This window comes from Amblyomma mixtum, chromosome 9, assembly GCF_055824585.1.
Source record: "Amblyomma mixtum isolate Tamu chromosome 9, ASM5582458v1, whole genome shotgun sequence".
Taxonomy (NCBI): Eukaryota; Metazoa; Arthropoda; class Arachnida; order Ixodida; family Ixodidae; genus Amblyomma; species Amblyomma mixtum.
In genome coordinates this window covers 43,365,771-43,386,216 of record NC_143020.1, presented here as the reverse complement: position 1 = coordinate 43,386,216, position 20,446 = coordinate 43,365,771, and the positions used below count along the sequence as shown (strand labels likewise).

The 20,446-nt window shown below is 44.8% G+C and overlaps 2 protein-coding genes across 2 annotated transcripts in view; one reads left to right on the top strand and one right to left on the bottom strand.

Annotated features, from left to right (window-relative positions):
- The window catches only part of LOC149328861 (neprilysin-1-like), a 57,370-nt gene extending 53,481 nt beyond the window's left edge, over positions 1 to 3,889 (bottom strand). Inside the window, exons 1-2 of the mRNA XM_089559117.1 lie at positions 3,838 to 3,889; positions 1,392 to 1,442 (exon numbers count right to left, since the gene is read on the bottom strand). Coding sequence (XP_089415243.1) covers positions 1,392 to 1,442; positions 3,838 to 3,889 — 103 coding nt within the window. The remainder of the gene's footprint in view (positions 1 to 1,391; positions 1,443 to 3,837) is intronic.
- A 5,682-nt stretch (positions 3,890 to 9,571) lies between these two features.
- On the top strand, positions 9,572 to 15,958 carry LOC149328860 (uncharacterized). The gene is made up of 2 exons (XM_089559828.1): positions 9,572 to 9,822; positions 15,393 to 15,958. Exons 1-2 carry the CDS (start codon positions 9,694 to 9,696, stop codon positions 15,615 to 15,617), a joined length of 354 nt encoding a protein of 117 aa, XP_089415954.1. The 5' UTR covers positions 9,572 to 9,693; the 3' UTR covers positions 15,618 to 15,958.
- The last annotated feature ends 4,488 nt before the right edge of the window (positions 15,959 to 20,446 follow it).

Sequence of the window (20,446 nt, the reverse complement as noted above, 5' to 3'; positions counted from 1 at the left end):
TTTTTACAGTCCGTTCTCTAGCAGCAAAGAGTTCATTGTACGCACAAAATGCGGCAGATAGAGTAAGTCCCTTTCGGTTTTGTGCTCCTATCAGAGCCATTTGATTCTCGTCTGATAGAGAAAGCGTTCATAAGAAATTTTTGTTTTGCAATTAATTAATTAGCAATTCAGATAATTTCCAAACGTGTAGATATTCACTTTAGACAGCAAACGTGAATAGCAAAGTTGGAGAGCACCTTCAGAAAGCCTAATTCTATTTGTTTCTGATAAAGAAAGCCTCAGGTGTATCGTTTTTCCGAGCTACAAAGAAAGTCCGCTAAATAAAAAAAAATCACGTGACGAGCACATTCGCGCGCCACGATTGTGCTGGTCTCAATCCTGGCTTCAGTGAACGAAATCAGCTGCTCGTATGGCGCGACGACCTCACTGCTCCGGCAGACCGATACGTAGGCGATGGTTGCGGCGCAACTTGCGCCGTCACTCTTGCAAACTGGCTCGTGCGGGCGTCGCAACCACCGTCGACATATCGGCCTGCCGGAGCAGTGAGGTCTTCGCAGCACACCAGCAGCTGATTCCGTTCACTGAAGCCGGGATTGCGACCAGCACAATCGTGGCGGGCGAAAGCGCTAGTCACGTGATTTTTTATGTATTTCGCGCACTTTCGTTGGAGCTCGGAAAAAATCACACGTGAGGCTTTCTTTATCGCAAATAAAGAGAATGGGGGTTTGTGAAGCTCCTCTCCAACTTTGCTATTCATATCTGCCGTCTAAAGTCAATATTTACGCATTTATAAAAATAATCTTAATTATTCCTTAATTAATAGTAATGCAAAAAAACTGCCTAGAGGCGCAAGCCAGCTTGTAGCTATATGCAAGTGGTTTACCTGGCCTACCTCAAATATTTTACTTATTAACACTTGGCTAAAGTTAGTCAGGACACCCTGTGTAAGTACCTGAAGCATCCTTTGTGGCAAGTCGCCCACCTGTCCACGCTATTGTGTGCAACCTGCCAGTTGCGCACACCTGGCAAGCCTTCACCTGGTTGAAGGCTTTGGTGAAGGGTACAACTAGGTGAAGGCCTTGAAGGTAAATTCCTTCAGGAACTTTAGGTGAAAAGCCTTTGTGGTAAGGGTCTTTAGGCCAAAGACCTTTATAGTGCGGGTCTTCATGATACATGCTTTCGGTAGAATTTCTTTTGGCCAAATGCTTTTATGGTGAAAGCCTTTAGGTCAAATGCCTTAAGAGTAACTGTAACCTTAACCGTAAATTCCAAAGTAACCATTGCTGCTGCACTACTTTCCGCACTTAGCCATGCTAAACCACTTGCTAATTTTCTCTGAATGCTCCGCTACGATAAAGTTCTCAAGTAGGGCTGAGGAAAAGTTTGCTTACTTCTCCTTCTCTGCAACCTGCGGCGTTCTTGCTCGAGTTGCTTCGCCACTCCTGAAAAATAGAGACAGAAATCAAGAAAACTATTAAGTAAAGATGAGCCTTTACGCCCGACCTGTCTGCCTCGTGTTATGCACGCAGTTTTGAAATGCTGGCATCTCTCAATTTCATCTTTCAACATTCTTTTTGCAAATCAGCCATGAACGCAGAGGTTCCGTCAGATAACGGATTTTAAGACGTGCGGCATTTAGAAGAAATAAGTGCTGATCAAGCAAAAAACGTCTGTATTTATCATAAATAAAACTGACGCAAATAACAGTGGTGTAAGAAATTCAAGAACTGCTGACAATAAGAAAGTATCTTGCTAGAGTAGTTAGTTTTCGTCCAGAATTTGCCAGCCATGTGAGCGCTGCTCTGCTCAATACATCGCCTGTTGAGTTTCAACTGCGGTTTCCGGCAAAAGGATTATCCTAGTGTTTCACTAATGCTCTCAGCCAGAAGCTTCGCTAAAGGTTGTTTATAAAGATGCCAGCAAACTGCTTCTGTATGGCACGTCGGCTTTTAGCTGCGATAGGAAGGTAAAATTCACAGCAACAATTTAGGAATGCAATTTAGAAGACAAACGATCTTGCTTTATTAACCATTCAAGCCTGCAACGGGCAGCTAATAAGCATGGTGCATATTCCAGAGAAAAACAGAGCTGTTTGGATTTGCGATGCTTTGAAAATTTTGTGATCACTGTACTTTATACGAGGCTCTGCCAAGAGACGATGCGCAAAAATGCAACCTGTAGAGTGATAATACTAGGCATGATTCAGGGCGACCAGAAGCCGCCTTTAACGCCTCTTTGTCATGTGGGCACGTGGGCAAATTCCAAGCTAGGAGACGCACGATCCTCACGCGGCCCTATTACCAGCCACTTTTTTGGACGACGTATACTGGTATTTTGTATAGTTCACTGGTGTGTCTTGTTTTCTTGAAAGGGGGAAGGGGCGCGGGGGGGGGGGGCGGCATTAGCAACTGGCGCGCATCATAAGTGAAGTCTAGATGGCTGTTATACGCGGTTAAGATTTATAGAAAGGTCATGATGCGAAAATGAAATATTCAGATCATAAAAAGGATTAGGAGATTCATATGAAAAATAAACTTGGATAATTACTTTTTTTTCTAGAAACACATGAGAAAATGGAGAAGAATATACAAACTTTCCTGACGTCCAGTTAGGCGAAATAGAAAAGAGAAAAAAACTCTGCCTCTCCCGTAAACGAGACTAGAGTAAGCATGAAATGTTTACGGGCCTAATGTCATCTCGGTGGACACCCGAACCGCACTGTACAGGAAGGGAGGAACGCCACCACCCGTTCAGCGCGATGCCTTGCCATTTGAACGCAAGGTTTTTGGAGGAAAGGAAATGGCGCAGTAATTCTCTGCCATCTCGGTGGACACCCGAACCGCACCGTAAAGGAAGGGAGGAACGCCACCACCCGTTCGGCGCGATGCCTTGCCCTCTGAACGCAGCGCTTCTCCCCCGGGCCCCTGTGCGCCTTTGCTTCGATGCGCGAAGCCCCTAAGAGATCACGTATGACAACGAAGTGTAACGTGGCATTTATGTGCTTTTTGCACGCGTTATTAGAAATCGGAAATTATAATTCCGTGCATTATCAAACCCACAGCTCCACTGATATCTTGATAAACATTGAGAAGGCACTGGCAGCACTTATTTTTTGTCTCGTTTGGAGACCAACCGGCGCTTGCATGCCGGTCGCGTAGGAGGGCTTAGAGACTCTCGTTAAATCTCGTTAAGTCTCGTACGGTGCCCGGATGTTCTCGTTTCAGAGCCCGGATGACTGGAATTCAGTGCCCGGATGAGTAGATTTCAGTGCCCGGATGACTGGAATTCAGTGCCCGGATGAGTGGATTTCAGTGCCCGGATGATGGCTCTCGGTCTCGGCGTGACGTCACCACACTGCCGACAACGGGAGCTAAAAGCATTTCATGCTTAAAATGTATCCTTCGAAACTAAACGTTCTCTTCGTCACCACCCACACCTTCACAAGAGAATTAAGAATGAAATTGAGTCAAAGTGGAGGCGAAATTAGTGAAGGGTAATATACTTGACCTTTTGTACCGCACCTACTTATGTACAGTCAGGCCAAAATGAACCGCCAAAAGCGTCTGTGAAGAAAACGAAACATTATACCTACGCACTTTGAGCTGCAGGATACAACTAGCCTGATTCATGTTTCTGGGTAAGTGTCTACCCAGGCACATACTCATCAACCAGCTATAAAAGAGTACTTCACTACCAAGTAGAGACAGAAGCGTTTTTCATTTCAATACGGCCTGGGCGTAAAAATTCATCGCGAGCAGCTATCCTTAACCTCGATGCTCCGTTAGTCTTAACGTTCTCGGTGCGTGCCCGCTGCCAGTATGCTCTAAAGGCGCCCACCTTCTTCTCCGATGTCGGTGCGGAGCAAGCCGAAGATGTCCTGCTTCTCCATGATGGCTGTTTCGGCTCCCTGTGCGGCCTTTTCTTGCTCCGGTGGGCAATTTTCGAGCCAAAGTGTGAGCGCTGAGAAAGGCACCACTAGTAAAGGGCTGACGTCTTCTTCTGTGTGGCCCGCCACGCGACTATTTTTCTTCTTCTTCTTCTTCACCTCTTTGTAATGGCACATACCCACGTGGGGGATTGGCCAAGGTATAGTGGTATACATAAGGAAATTTCCATAGGTTTACGACAAAATATCGAAGCCAAACGTTAATTTTGAAAAATGTATTCACGCAAAACGACAGAATATTTGAAGTGAAATAACAAAGAACATTTTGGCGAGAATAGTAATAATAAAAAAAAACTCCGAGACTTTTAAAGCAGTTAGCAAATCAACCTACCAGTTGCAATTATGTAATCATGGAGATTCCCACAAATTGAACCCAATGCAAATCCCTTGGCGCTCGCTCCAAACGATAACAACACTGGCTCGTGCAAAGATCCATCCTAATTTTCGTTATTCTAAAAATCGCCTGATATGCAGCCTCAGTTCTCTCAATGGCATATGTTCTCTGTTCCAAGGCCAAAATTTTCAGAAGACACTATACTGGGACTTAAAATGCAGAAACCAGTAAGCGGTGATATCACACCGTATCAGCATGAATTTAATGCGAAAGAAGATGTAAACCAAAATCTGTAGACATTCAGTACATGCGATAAAGGACAGTAATTTATATGTGTGGTAGGCTGACTAAAGAAAAATTGGAGAGGTCTTCGCCCGGCTGTGGATGTAACCAGGCTTACGTGACAATGAAGAAGTTCCACAGAGTGCCGTGTACAAGACAGCGCGTAAGGAAATTTATTGAATTGAATTTAGATGATAAAAAGAAGTCAAGCAGCACTGACAAACTGACGAGCTCTTACCGAAAGCAAAGCGATTTTCTTGGTACCAATTTACCCTCCATTTTGCCTCGCCTCTCTGAACCCTGGCTTATCCCCCGTCGTGGGTATGTGCCGTATCACTAAGGACACAACAACACCAAGAGCTGTGTTACACGTACCTGAAGTCATTCTTAGGCTTAGCGGCTCCTGGGGAACCATGACAACCCTATTGAAAAAACTCTGCGTGAGTTTGCACGAGAACAGTGATTTTTGTACGATCACGTTCATTTTGCACACGATTGCGCAGAAATTGTGCGTTACCTGTACGCATTCTGTGCGTCCTGTGTGTACATGATCGCGTACTGTGAGCTGAAAGACGTACACGCACACTCTTTGTGTGTAAAAAATCGTGGACTCTCGTGGACAACTCTCTGTGCGTGGCCATCTGCGTGCTGAGAGGGGGCTTGCCGAAGCTGTGCGTGCTTATGTGCATACTGAGCAAGCTCAGTGAGGCTGCGTGTGGCCATGTGTGCGTTTGCTTGCTTAGTAGCAACTTGTCGAGACTGTAAAGGCCCATTTAGGGTGAAAGCAAACAAAGTTCGAGCATTCAGTTAATGATTACTTCTCAATAATGAGCAATAAGCTCACGTTTTGCTGTTTTATAATTTTCGTCTTGGCGTAAGTACCCATTAATCATTTTCAACTTCAGCAAACAAATAACCAAAAAATTATCTTTTAGTGCAAAATGGTTCCCTTCGATACTGCAGGGACCTGTACATGACAACATGCACACTGAGCAAGAACTTGTCAACATTCCAAGTTCATTGTAAAATAATGTAAAAAACAAGCTTCTAATGACTCTTACAGCATCCTTCAGTTCTTCCTTTAACCAATGCTGAAAGTTACAGATATCTTATAGATGCATGATGAAAGCCATCCAGAGCATTTATGTTGTCGCCCGTCATGCAGACAGCCATATTTCGAAATCAGAAGCAACACAACCATTTGTTGCTTGCACTCGAAAGGAGTCAATCAATGGAATAACTCTGAAAGGGCAACAGTGTTTGTTAGGTGCAACAAACAAGCTTGGGGATATAATCAGGTTCAATCAAACATGACGTGCAGAAAGCGAATTGTGAGCTGTAACAGGAATGTTACGAGGCAATTTCTAAAACCATTGCCAAAGCAATTTCCAAAGTCATTAGCATAAATTTACATACACGTAATAAAGCCATGTAAGCCTACATGAAAAGACAGTTTTGAATTCACAGTTGGTGTCAAAAGTTCAGAAATTAGTGCCCTCTCTCAATTTCAGTGACAAATCACAGATCGATTAATTAATTCCCAGTATGGCTCCAGAACAAATCCAATGAATCTCAAATGTGCGAAGTATATATACCACACATGTTGCCTGATTAGCACCAGCATTGCATGATGCATGACGAAGTATCACACTCTTCATTCTTCTTCAATCTGTTTTGAAATTTGCACTACCACAAAGACCATCTGGATGGACTATGATTCCATCATATTGCTGAGAGTCACATTTGGAGACCAAGAGCAACACAACAGTGTGCTGCACATGAGTGGATATAATGCACTGGGACAACTGTGCACAGTAAGGAACGCTTGTAAGGCGTCAGGTATTTGCTTGGGGAATGTAATCAAGTTCAGTCATGTTTCATGTGTAGAAAGGAAGATAAAAGTTTTAGCAGAACTATGAAATCCAACATCCAATACTGAACTTCCCCAGGTGATCTACACACACATAAAAAGCACGAAAGGATAAGCTCAGCGGTACTGTTAAGTTTGATGCCCTTTGAGGTTTGACTTGCGCGTCTGTATGCAACCATCAGATACCATCTTGAAGTTACCAGAATGCCCAAAACAACTTTGTTGAACTGTTCAACTCTAAACTGAAATACTTTTTTTTAAAACATTTTTTTTGCAACATGCTGTGTAGCTAATTATAAAATAAAGAAAAGAAGCTGATAAAATTTTCTCATCTCAAGCGTACTGATAAGTACACAAATCTGAGTGCTTTCAAGAGAGGTGACGCACCCGGTATTCAGTGTCCAGAAGCATACATAATGCTGCAGAATCCTATAGCAAGAAAATTTCTTTTAGTTGACAGATGGCTATGTCTGGTCACAAAGTCAATACCAAGTAAGGCGCATATCCTAACCTGCAGTTACATGAAGCTGCACGTGCTTCATAGGCTGTAACTCCGCCAATAACTGATACATATTTCCCACCTCTAGCACGAGGGCGGAATCAATATACAGCATGGAAACAGCAGTTTTGTTGCTTTAGCTTCTTTACTATGCTGTTTAGGCAAGAGACGAGTTGAAATATTTGCATGGGCAGTTCTCGATTGAAGTAACGTAAAAAACATCCGCACTCCTTTCTGCTGAAGCGACTGGTGGACCACTTTTGCATGTCGCATATCGTATGACTTGCTAAGGGTCCAGACTGACACACGCACTTCGTCAAACCTTCACAGAAAACACTCTTCGCTTTTGCTATAAGCTCCGGCCACAGGCAGTAAGTGTCCCGTCACCGTTCACATCGCAAAAGAAGGCAGCGCTCGCAGGCGGTCAGTTTGAGCTGACAGCGACAGGCGTTGCAGGCACACCGCCGACTAAGTTTCCAAGGAAGCCACACTGTAGAAGGGCGCCGTCTTGTAATCGAAACACACCACAGAAACAATGGCCACTGTCGCTGCTTATGAGCCAGGCATTTTTGCAACGAAGTTAGCAGAGCAATAGGCCGAAAGGTTCGACTCATCAAACGACGGCACCGCACTGCTGACCTCATTATCGTTGTCGACCAGACATCCATAACACATATGCCCCGACGGATCGCTTAATTGGGAGCTGCTACTACTCTTGGATGAGAGCGCGCCCACCGGCAGCACACACCGGTAATCCTTCTTCTTTTGCGATTCCAGCACAGTAACAGCGGCGCACAAGACCGCCCAGCAGAAGCACGAGAAAACAAGCGAAGCTCACGGCGGTGATCTCAGAAACCATGCAGCATGTCGGATAGGCTTTGGATTTGACGCGCTAGACCATGCCCACTCACGCACGCACGCATGTACCGACACGCATATTCATGCGTCCACGCGTCACAAATATCTCAAGTTTTTAATGCTAATATGTGCACAAGAACTTAATTATTTTTGTAACGAAAGTTTCATTTGGTTTTAATCCTTTGCTATCGCACTGCCCAAAAGCATAGAGCCCGAAAGAGACGACCTGGAGGAATGCCTGGAGGCGATGCCTTTCTAAACGGGCCGAAGGAAGCCGGAACTGGCCGAAGCGCTAGCCAACGAACGCAGCGTCTGGGAAGGGACAGCATGGCGGACAGCGTTGCTACGTTTGTCGTGGTTAGAACACTATATCGTGGTCCTCCTTTGTGGTGCCGAGGGCGTGAACCATCGCTGGCATGAGCATTTGTCACTCTTCCGATATGTGATGTGCCGACAGCAGTGAAATTCGCTGGTGCGATGTACGAAAACGTGGTAAGGTGCTGAGTAAACCTGTGTTTATAGCGTGCGTCAGCGGGCTCGACGGATAGCGCGTCGTCCTTTGCGCGCCTTCACTGGAAACTCTATGCTGACGGCGGGGCTCATTTCCTCCATGGCGGAGCAGCTGGTGGGAGACCACTACCCGGGTGACATCTCGTATCTTGGGGGTACGTTAATTTTCTTCGAACCTGTTCATTATTTCAAAGCCTTTGCGCACAACTGGCCACGTCAACACAGCTAGTACAGAGACGCGAAGACGCAGTGCCTATCGCGGCAGCACGCAGCGCTGAAAGGTTGTTTGCTGGCGGCACACGGGCATGAATGCGCGTGTAGTGTCAGTGGTCACACGGTCATGGTCAGTATGCCATGCAAATATGCACAGCTGATCCGATCGCGGGGTGCACGATATCGGCGCCGTACTGCCGCCGTACTGCCATTCATCTCTCGCCGAGAATGGAATATGTGCCCGCGAATAGATCTTCGGCCCGGGCTTTACATTCTCGCCGCATGTTACGCTGTAATTGAAGTAACAGCGCTCGAGCAGTTTAACTACGTAGACTGCGATTCAGCTGTATGCGTTAGGATTGAGTTTCCTCCTCTTTCACTTGTATTTCACTTGTACTTTTATAAATTGTGTATTTAAGGTACGAAGCTCCGTATGATCCAGCTGCGTTCGTACTTATAGCCGAGCCAGTGTAGTCGAGCCTTGAATAGCAGAACGGTGAGATAAAAACAAATTGCTCTGAAGTTTTTCGCCTCTATTTTGGCATTCGCTTTTTCATACTTTGGCTCGGAGCTGAAATGGTACAAACAACTGCAAAATGCACACAGGTGCCCTAGCTCCATTTGGCCTAAATCCCGAAGTTGCAGTGAAATTTAAGGGTAATTGAGCCTTTAATATGTACGAAGAATAAACTTAATTGTTTCATGATTATAACCAATGGCGCAAATAAATCTGACTTTGACTTAAATATGCTGAGGTACCTCTCCAATACCTTATTTGATGTTAAAGGAAAAAGTGTGGTTTTTCTGCAATTGGCACTATTAATTCATCATACCTGTGAGAATGTGAAATCAGTGCTAATCATGCCAGATTTCAAATTGAGGGACGCATGCAGAATTTGAAGCAAACCAGCCTTCTACTGAAAATATCGTTCTGCTGTGGTCTGTTCTTTTGAATGGTGGCATGTATTGTAGAAACGATGCTGGATATCGATATGCAAGTGATGTCTCGTCTGAGGCTAGCTTGTGAATGACTGCCTTGGTTATGAATTTCTTGTTGCCTGGCCCACTTCGAAATGCGGTTAAACAGTCGTGTTCCATTCTGCGACCGGCTCCTTTTTGTGCCTTGCATTTTGCCTTACATGCTTGATTCTAGTCCATTTTTTGCACTGTGCTGCTGTTAAATGTGTCTTTTTACCTTGCAGCAATCTCCACATAGCTTTACCAGCAATGCCTCTTCCAAGCTCTCCAGTATAGCTGTGCCAGCCTTTCACTTGGTGCTAGGATGCCCAGCAAGCAAGCAGGCTTTTGAGGTAAGCACTGAAGACATCTTCCGACACAAGTAGCTTTTATTTTCCTAATCCACTGCTACTTGTGTGACCCCTCGTTATGTTGATTTTTGCAAGTTAGGTTGCCTATTAAGGGCTCTCTTTTGTTTTTCACCTGGTGCTGTGGCCTGCTGCATTGGTGTTCGGCTACTGAGCCCAAAGACGCGGGATTTAATTGTGGTGGCTTCGTTTCGACAAGGCGAAATGCATATTTGCTCGTGTGTTATGCAATGTCAGTGCATGTTAAAGAATCTTTGGTGGTCGAAATTTATGCACAGCCCTCCTCTATGAATGGAGCTATTGTTCAACTTTGAGGCGTTAAAGGGACACTGATGGCAAGCTGAAGTTGACCTGTGATGATGAAGTTCCGCATCCTAACCACAAAGACGACACTTTTTCTGAAAGTGGAGCTTTATAAGCCAGAGAAAGCAAAACATACAATTGTCATCAGCACCGGCTGATATCGGAAATAAATTGCGATGCACTGACTCCGTTTTTTTTTTGGCACAGATTCCAGAGGCTAGGCTGAACTGCCATTCACCTCAGAACGGTTATCATGGAGTCCTTTGTGTAGACTTCATGAGTTCAAATCGAGTGTCGGGAAAATTTTTAAATGTAATTTTTGCGCCAATCATTGTGTTGATGGCCTTTGCGCTGCTGTTAAAACCCGGGATAGCAGTATGGTATCCCTTAAAACTAGGTTCAGGACTTGCAGGAAGTGGTTTATCACATTCCGCTAGCTTGTGCAAGAAACTACTTCAGGGATATGTGCAGGTGTCTTTAATGTGTTCCTGAGTGAGCACTAACTCGTTAGGGGGAAGGCAGCTTCTAATCTGGCACTACAGTGCCAATGTCGTGAGTGTAAATCATAAGATGACCCATCAGTGTGTACGCCTGATTTCTGTGACACTTCAGTGGTGTATAGAAGTGGTAAACAAATCTGTAAGGTATTTGATGCATATCTCCAAGGCAACGGCTGTATGAGTAGCGAAGCCATTAGTCAATCTTCAACGGAAAGAATTTTCTCTTTTAGATGACGTGCTTGTATATCAGTGACAGTTATTTGTTGTCCTGCCTTTCGCTGGTGTGGGCCATGTGTGTGCGCATCTTCATGCGAGCCTTCTTTTCCTTCACAAAAAATTCAATTGATAGTCCAACCTGTTTTCTTCTCTTTTCCTGTGTTGCATCTTTTGGCTGGTTTTAAATCTGTAACTGAGCTCAGACCGTGATAATAACAGCCGGAAAACAGGGCTACTGAATGTGAGCTTGGCATACATGCGTACTGTATGTGTGAAAGTGCAGTTTACAATATTCAGAAATGCTTGATAGCCTTACAAGAATCTAAAATTTTGTTGGAATTCCTATTTGTTCTCTGTTCAAGTGTCGAGAGTTTTTCCGCTTCATCGTGTGATTAGAGCCACTTTGGTACTTAAGTTGAAATCTTTTCTTTAGCCTGCATGTTTCTCACTTTTGGGACAGAAATGTGGAGGCTAATTAAAAGAGTTCAGCTTAAAAGAGTATAGACACCTAATCTTGGTGGCATGTTTTCTTCTCTATAATGCTGCGGAAGACACTACTATGCATGAATCACCATCTGGTATTCGCGTGAGACCGCTAAATAATTTATAATCAACTTTTTCTGCCATCCTGTTTCGGTGAACAATTTGACTATGGCTATGACATCAAAGAGAGGTTATAGGTCACGTGAGGCGTGGAAAAACTGCACTTATAATCGCTGCTTCATCATTTTAATTCGCTACAGCGCTGACACCAGCATTCCTTAAGAGCCAGAAGTACCAATTGTATTGCAGTTTTTCATGCCTCACATGACCAATAACCTCGCTTTGACGTCACAGCCATCATTCAGCTGTCGAAACCGAAACAAATACAGCAGGAGAAAGAAATTTGATTATAAATTATTTAGTGGTCATAGGAGGATGCCATGTGGTAATTCATGTATAATACTTTATGCCTTATTACAAAGAAAAAAACACGTGCCAAACGATAAGGACAGCAAAGTGAGCTATGGAAAGAAAAATGATAAGTCTAACATTAAGAGACCAAAAGGGGGCGGAGTGGGTGAGGGAACAAACGCGGGTTAATGACATGCTACTTGAAATTAAGAGGAGGAAATGGGCCTGGGCAGGACTTGTAATGGGAAGACAACATAACCGCTGGTCCTTAAGGGTAATGGAGTGGATTCCAAAAGAATGCAAGCATAGCAGGGGGCGGCAGAAACTTAGATGGGCGGATGAGGTTAAGAAGTGTACGGGGATATGGTGGCCACACCTAGCAAAGGACAGGGTTAATGTGGAGACATGGGTGAGTCCTTTGCCCTGCAGTGGGCCTAGTCAGGCTGATGATGATGGTATGTGTCGCACCTGCTGCTTCGTGCTATCAGCTGGCCCATGCTTGGCCGACCAGACTAGCCAAATTTGTGATGTGGGTTCTCTATTGCACTTGCATTTGTGTACACAGAGGACTTGGATGGTAGCAGGCGATCCTGTGCATGTGTTCACGCCACAGCACACATGACCCACACTGAAAGCTTCTCTGCCTTTAGTAAGACAGCTGCATCAGTCTGGGGCATAACGTATCCCATTGCTAGAGTATGAGCAAATTGCTCTCGAATTTTAATCTGGTATCAGGTAGCATAGCGCAAAAGAAGGCTAGCACGGCTGCCTAATATTCTCTTGGGCAGCTGTGTTGGATTTTCAGTGCCTGTTAGTGTAATCTGTGAAAGTTCACTGTAAACCATTCGTTTCGATGTAAATTAGGAAGTCCTTAGAGCCCTGTACTTTTTAATGATAATAACAAGGTAATGCAGTAATTCAATTGTACCTGTTCTCTTTCAACACAGTAAAGTGCTGCTGGGTCGAGTTCACAGTTTTACTTTGTAGGTGTGCTCAGGCTGTCATCATCTGCAGCAGCACCAGCCTGACTACACGCACTGCAGGGCAAAACCTCTCCCATGTCTCTCCAATTAACCCTGTCCTCTGCCAATTGTGGCCACCGTATCCCCGCAAACTTCTTAATCTCATCCGCCCACCTAATTTTCTGCCGCCCCCTGCTACATTTACCTTCTCATGGAATCCACTCTGTTACCCTCAAGGACCAGCGGTTGTCTTGCCTTCGCCTTACATTCCCTGCCCGAGCCCATTTCTTCCTTTTGATTTCAAATAGGATTTCATTAACCCGCATTTTTTCCCTCACCCACTCCGCCCGCTTCCGGTCTCTTAACGTTACACCTATCATTTTTCTTTCCATAGCTCGCTGCGTTGTCCTTGAATTAAGCTGAACCCTCATTGTTAGCCTCCACATTTCTGCCCCATAGGTGAGTACCAGTAAGATACAGCTGTGTTAGACTTTTCTCTTGGGGGATATTGGCAACTGGCTTTCACGATCTGAGAGAACCTGCCATATGCGCTCCACCCCGTTCTTATTCTTCTAGTTATTTCCCTCTCATGATCCGGATCAGCGGTCACTACCTGCACTAAGTATACATATCCTCTTACTACTTCTAGCACCTCGCTACCAATTGTGAACTGCTGTTCCCTTGCTAGACTGTTGAGCATTACTTTGGTTTTCTGCGTGTTCATTTCTAGCCCCACAATTCTGCTCTGCCTGTCTAACTCATTCATCATGCTTTGCAGTTCATATCCTGAGTGGCTTAGCCAGGCAATGCCATCAGGGAATCTCAAATTACTTAGGTATTCTCCAGTAACTCTTCTCCCCAACTGTTCCCATTTCAGGCCCCGGAATACCTCCTGTAAACAGGCAGTGAATAGCATTGGTGAAATCGTGTCTCCCTGCCTGACACCTTGCCTTATTGGAATTTTATTGCTGACCTTATGCAGAACTATGGTAGCTGTGCAGTCGTTATACATATCTTCCAATATTTTCACATAACACTCTTCTACACCCTGATTCCACAATGCCTGCATGACAGCTGTGGTTCCACCGAGTCAATTGCTGTCTGGTAGTCAATGAAGGCTATATATTGGGGTTGGTTGTATTCTGCCCATTTCTCTATCACCTGATTGATTGCATGAATGTGGTCTCTTGTTGAGTATCCTTTATGAAAGCCTGCCTGATCATTTGATTGATTGAATTCGAAGGTTGTCCTGAGTCTATTAGTGATTACCTTAGTAAATACCTTGTAGACAATGGATAGTAAGCTGATCGGTCTGTAAATCTTCAAGTCCTTGACATCTTCTTTCTTATGAATTAAAATAATGTTCGCATTCTTTCAAGCTCCTGATACGCTCGTGGTCACGAGGCAAGCGTATGCAGGGTGGCTAGTTTCTCTAGTATAATCTCTCCTCCATCCTTCAACAAATCTGCTGTTACCTGATCCTCACCAGCTGCTTTACCCCTTTGCATTGCTCCTGAGGCTTTCTTTACTTCCTCCCTCGTTACTGGCGGGTGTCCCATTGCTGTGCTCTACTGCCTCTCTCTGTAACGTTCTGATACTGTAGAGATTTGTGTAGAACTCTTCGGCTACTTTAACTATCTTATCCATATTGCTTATGACATTGCCCTCTTTGTCTTTTAGCGCATACATCTGGTTTTTACCAGTGATTAGTTTTCTCTTCACTGATTTTAGGCTACCTCCATGCTTTAGAGCATGCTAGGTTTTCTCCATGTTAAACTTTCTTATGTTGGCTACCTTGCACTTATAATTAACTTCGATAGCTCTCCTAGTCCTATTCTATCTCTGAAGGTAGACGTCCTCATGCTTTGGCGTTTCTTCATCAGATCTTTCGTCTCCTGAGATAGCTTGCAGGTATCCTCTCGAATGATCTGACCACATACTTCTGCAGCACGCTGCAATGAATTTAAATATGTATTTAAAGATAACAGTTAAGGTGGGAGACTGAGCTTTGAGATTTGCACTTCAACTCGGGAGTTATGCCGCTGCTACACAGAATACTTGATCGCCGTAGAGATATTTCATCATCTCGCACCAAACTGCTGTGGAGCCACTGTCACAGTTGATAATTTTGCTGGGAAGCTGTTGTAGCACTCACGCAGTTTTGAAAAGGTGGTATTCATTGTTTTTGTGCTATTGGCAACAGTGATAATACGCTTGCTGCAGTGTTTTGTGGCCAGCCTTCTTTTTTTTCAGTGAAATAAGTTGTACATTTCATGTTGAGTATTCTTTCAGCGATTAAATTGCTTTGATTTTATTCCTTAGTGTAAGTTGCGAGTGCTCCATGTCTGAGTGCAAATTTCAAAATCTTGATAGATGTCCACACTGTTCTAGGGACTCTGTGGCTATTGGAAATGCCCATTTAGCTGCATTCAAGTGTCACTGAGTTGATGGCCATTTGAAAGCCTTCAAAATGCCTGTGTGACACGGTTATTAGATTTTGTGCAGGTTTGATGCTGAGCAGCCTGCGTGCTTGAGTCGGGTTTTCCAATGTCTGTATTTCAAACCTGATACTTTTCGAAATCATCATTAGTTCATTAATGGAACTACTTGTGCCCTTTTCTGGAATTTCCAGAAAACAAATTAACTGAATTTTTTTGCATATACTGCTACCTTTTTGCAGGTGCTGCATAGTGAGAACCTGGATCAAGACGCCAACCTGCTGGACTTGGAGAAGCTGAAGAAATTGTTTAGCCACTGTGTGGCACCCGTCATGAGGGATGTGGCATTAATAAAGCCAGTTAAGGTGACCTTATCTATGTCCTTTTGCAAGCATGCTACACACATGAGAGCCATCCCACGAAGCACCATTGCTGCAAAGCTTGTTATCTCACAACATGCATGCTGAATGAGGCAGTGACAGACAGGTGAGGAGGCCTTTAGGTAGGGCATTGGCGTAACGTGTTGAGCAGTGATGTAGGAGCCTTGCAGCCATGCAAGGTATTATCGGTATCATGATGGTAACTCCATTTGACACTGTCTAGTGCTCTGTGAGCCAGACAAGGCTCTTGAACATTCTGGGACTCACCCTTGGCTCTCGGACATTCTGGAAGCCCCACCCGGCTTGCGCATATCACGCGAGGATGTCTCCTGCTGTACGAGCCTTACGCGGCTTGCGCACTTTATGTGACAGATGTCTCGCATTTGCGAGCTTGCTCGGCTTGCGCAAATTGTGTGAAATATGTATCGTGTTCTGCGACCTCGCTCAATCGTCACAATGTGCGTGGCAATAAACACGCAAAGATAGGCACGCAGAATCCACGTTCAGTATTTTCAATAGGGAAGGCATAGCGAACTGCGCCTTGGAGCCATCAATGGTACAAGTTGGGCATAGAGCGCAGTAAAGTGCACAAATGTCTTTGCGTTTCTTTTCGCCGTGTTATGGCCGATCATTCCTCAGATATTAAGTCCAGCCGTGAAGAATGTAAGGAAGTAAATGAACCGTTCATTATCTGCTGTGCATAATGTATGGCGCTCAAAAGGATGGCAGTATATTTGAAAAGAACGTGCCTTTATAGTACTCTAATGAGCATTCCGCCTAAAGCAAATACATAAAGGACACATGGTTGAACCTTTCCTTTTTTATGTTGCTTTAGTTCGAGAACTAAAATGTTTTCTTAACTGTCCTTTAAAAAAATACCAACAAGAATAGAAGGACGACTTGAAGAGAGGTTAATACCCTGTCAATATTCTTGCTTCCGGGCTATGAAAAATCTTTTTGCAGAAGTTGCTTGTGGCGCAGTGGCCGCGTCACGGAAACAAATAACTTCGAAGGTTCAAGACATCGCCTCCTTACTAGGTGTTTCTTTCTTGCCGCGAATGCGCAGGCTGTATTGTGAAAACTAAAGAGATTGTTTTTTTTGCATCACTAGTATTCACATACGATGCAGCACTCCTCGCCAACTTTTTTTGGGACATAGGGTGCTTCCCCGCGCAGTTGCTAAGGTAACTGAAATATTCCTCTTACCGGATGTCGTATCTCCTATTTGTCAAAGGGCCAAAGCACAAGGATGCCTTGCACAGGAAAATATATATATATAAATAAAAATATAGTGAAACCGATAATCAAGTTCAGAAGAGCAACTACCTCTTACCTGAACACAATGCAGTCCTTACAGACTGCCACTGGTAGCGTCTACCATAAATCAATTTATTCTCACTAATAGAAAGGACGACTTATAACGATGAAGCGCAGGGGATTGACAAAAATGTAGCTATTCGTTTTCACAGGCTGCTGATATAATCGTTCTCTATTAACATTTCCGCTTTCCGCTTTCCCTAGTTTCCGCTTTAATATGTATCAGTTAGAGTAGCGTCTGTCCTATGCGTATGTGTTACTGTGTCCTCGTGTCGAAACAAGCGCTAGCAAATATGATTGTAAATGATTTCTATCCAGCCAAATATTCCTCTTTAATATGATATGTGAATGATCTATTAAAGCCTCTGTTGTCGCCCTGGCGGCAGCCTTCCTCATTCATAGCTCTTACTCCACTGTATCAGGAGCAATTATTACTTTTCGGAAATTTTGTTTTCCACTTCGAGAAGAAATGCGATTCGTTATATATAATTTGTTCATAGTCGGGCTGGTTTTGCGCCATGTTGACTTTGTATGGAAGACTGTTTGGATTTTTCTTGCACTACAAATACTATTCACGCAAAGTACTCCTTCTTCTAATTATAGCAATGAGTTTTGATGCTCTTCCAAGTGGTCTACGTAAGCAGCGGATATCGGGCGTTGCTGATGTGGGTACCTTTATAGCTGCCAATCCAGAAATACTAGGTAGTCCCGCCGCGATTGTGTTGCAAAGGAATTAACTTATATTAAGGAACATATTTGTACCAACGCATTATTTTGGTTCTAGGCTTAAAGGGTCACTCTACTCACCGAGATTTGCATAAATAATGACATATTCTGGTAAATGGCACCCTATAACGTCAATAACGAAGGAACTTCTCCCGGTTTGGGCAGGAATTTGTACTTTATTTTGGCTTTAAAAGTCGCGTAAAAATGCATGGTGGCTCCAGGTGGTAGTCTTTTTTTGTAGATGCATAAGTGAATATACTACGTACCGTTAGTATGCCCCAATGTCACAGAAATCTACGTTTTGTTCTAGTAAACTGTAGAAGGCGCACCGCTCGCTTTTTCCTTAAATCACATGAATAGTTATAATTATACGTACGCTAAACGCAGGCATATTGCGACTTTTAGTTCAGCGCATGCTAGTAAAGACGCAAAATTAAATTCAGCATATAGTGGCGCCATCTGGTAGTCAGGATGGGAACCATTACTGTAAGCAAACCGACTCTCATTTTAAGTATCGAAGCGGTAGAATCGTCACTCTAATTAAAAAATAAAGCAAATTTATCACTTGAACTTTTTCTTATAGGTGAGGTGAGACGAAGCGAAAGATCGGCGCCTCATTTACGGCCAGTGAGTGCACTGAAAAAGGCAGCAACAACGAGAATTCAGTCCGAAGCGAGAGGTCCATGTCCGAAGGGTGCCACCATGTTTGTAGCCACGCGGCGGAAATCGTCGGGATCGTCGCTATTCTCGTCATCACTTCGGCTGTCGCGGCCGCGTTTCTTCGGAGTTGACCACGGTGGAAAAAATACCTTCCACCGTGGAGTTGGCTCATATGGGTCATATGATTCATATGTAACCAATGTCCTTTCAGTGCCAAATTTCTTTTAATCATCACAGAACTTGGAATTGCACTTTATAAATTGCTATGAAATTGTATTTTTATGGTCGCCAGATGAGACTACCATCTCATGCAGATGTGTTCCCACATAAATGTATTCCCGTGGCTCAGTGGTTATGGTGCTCGAACCCGAAAGACGCGGGTTCGATCCCGGCCGCGGCGGTTGAATTTCTTTGGAGGAGAAATTCTAGAGGCCCGTGTACTGTGCGATGTCAGTGCACGTTAAGGAACCACAGGTGGTCGAAATTTCCGGAGCCCTCCACTACGGCTTCCCCCATAGCCTGAGTCACTTTGGGACGTTTAAACCCCAAAAACCAACCAACCTATTTTAAAATGTTCTACCGCACTTCTTGGCACCACACCTGGCTGAACGGTAATTTGAGTAAAGAGCTGTCGATAACCGGTAAGAAAGTATGGCCGATAAAATTCAGTACACTGACCCTTTAAGCGGGGAAAGCTTGTGATTCTGTTGTTTATGTTAACCATGAAAAAGAGATTGCAGCGCTGTAGCGGAACGAGGGTAAACTATATTTTACTATAGGTCGAGACATGAAGCAAGAAAAAAATTACACAATACGAGGTGATGAGTTTCACGAGACTCATGCAAAATCCGAATACAACGTTGCAGTAATGCTGCCCAGCTCTCTACTTCGTGACATTTCCACGGATTAGCAGTGAAATGCAGCGTATATTGCAGCAGTAATGAGGCCTGCTCTTCCTCTCACACTCTTGGTGGAATCTTCTCGATCGTCACAACTGAGTCAATAACAGATGCCGGCCTAAAAGGAGATCAGCCGCAGCAACACAAATTACTTGCTGTTCCTTGTGTGTGTCGCACGATTACGACCTCTATACCGCTCCTTTCTTTGCAAATAACAACAGTAAAGGACGAAAGTCAGCTATGGTCTTTTCACTCCCTTCTGATGTGTCTAGGACATGTTGTGCCGGCGCCCACATTTCGCTGGCTGGCCTCTCTGGAAACCAGCGCTGCGAGTTCGCCGTAGCGCAAAGCAAGACCAGACTCTCTCGGACATGTCGCGGCTTGCAGCGGGAATCATCCCGCCTCGCCGTCGCCCGACGCGGACCCTTCCTCCTCCCCCTCTCCGTCGGTTCGAACACCTGCAACGCTTCGCCGGCCGCCCGTTCCGGTCGGCAAGCCTTCAACGGCCGGGCGCCTCTCGACCATTCGTCTAATTTGAACGGTGGCCAGCGCCGTGACCTGATTGGAGGATTTGAACTGCTGGCTGCCGCAACGGACACCGGCGGCTATAAAAACGGACCGGCGCTGAACCCGCGGAGCAGACGGGCAGCAGGAGAGCCATCACGCCGAAGCTACGCTCGCCGCCGGGGCCGCCCTTCTTCTTTGTGCTAGCCCGTGTTGCTCTTCGCCCTTGTATCTACGATGTAAAAGTCCTTGTACATACTGTACATAAAAGTCATTTGACTCACCGTCGCCTCGGTCGTTTCTTGGCTCGGATGCCCCAGTCCCAACAGTGGTGGCAGCGGTGGGATGCCCCAATCCCAACAGACACTATGTTAATGCACTGCGGCACAGCCGTGGCATTTGAGTCTTCCGCTAACTGGGCTTCAAACCACGGGCACGAAATGGATTGTTTTGCTCCCAGAGGCGCTGTATAGCGGGATGTTCAGGCGCTGCCGAGTTCAGACTAATCACGATTAAGCTGGTAAATGTCCGATTGAAAGTATGCATACCGTTTTAAGGCCAGATTTCTGATGCAGTCCACCTGTCTCTCCGCCTTGTATGCGCCTACGCTCAGTACCAATAGAAAGTACAGTCCTCCCCAATCCTGTCTACACCGGTCGAAATGCACTCCAGGAAGTACACTGACGTGATTCAAGAGTAGTCTAAGGCTCTAAAATAGACGTTGTCATGCTTACCATGCCAATGGACCATATCTACTGCTCATGACATTTAAAGCTACATCGGCGCCGAAAGGCAGCGGCGACTGTTACG

Bases quoted from the DNA above. Each gene is read 5' to 3' on its own strand.
- LOC149328860 (XM_089559828.1), top strand. From the start codon at position 9,694: ATGTGTCTTTTTACCTTGCAGCAATCTCCACATAGCTTTACCAGCAAT. The intron at 9,823-15,392 runs GTAAGCACTGAA...ACCTTTTTGCAG, and splicing joins CAAGCAAGCAGGCTTTTGAG to GTGCTGCATAGTGAGAACCT.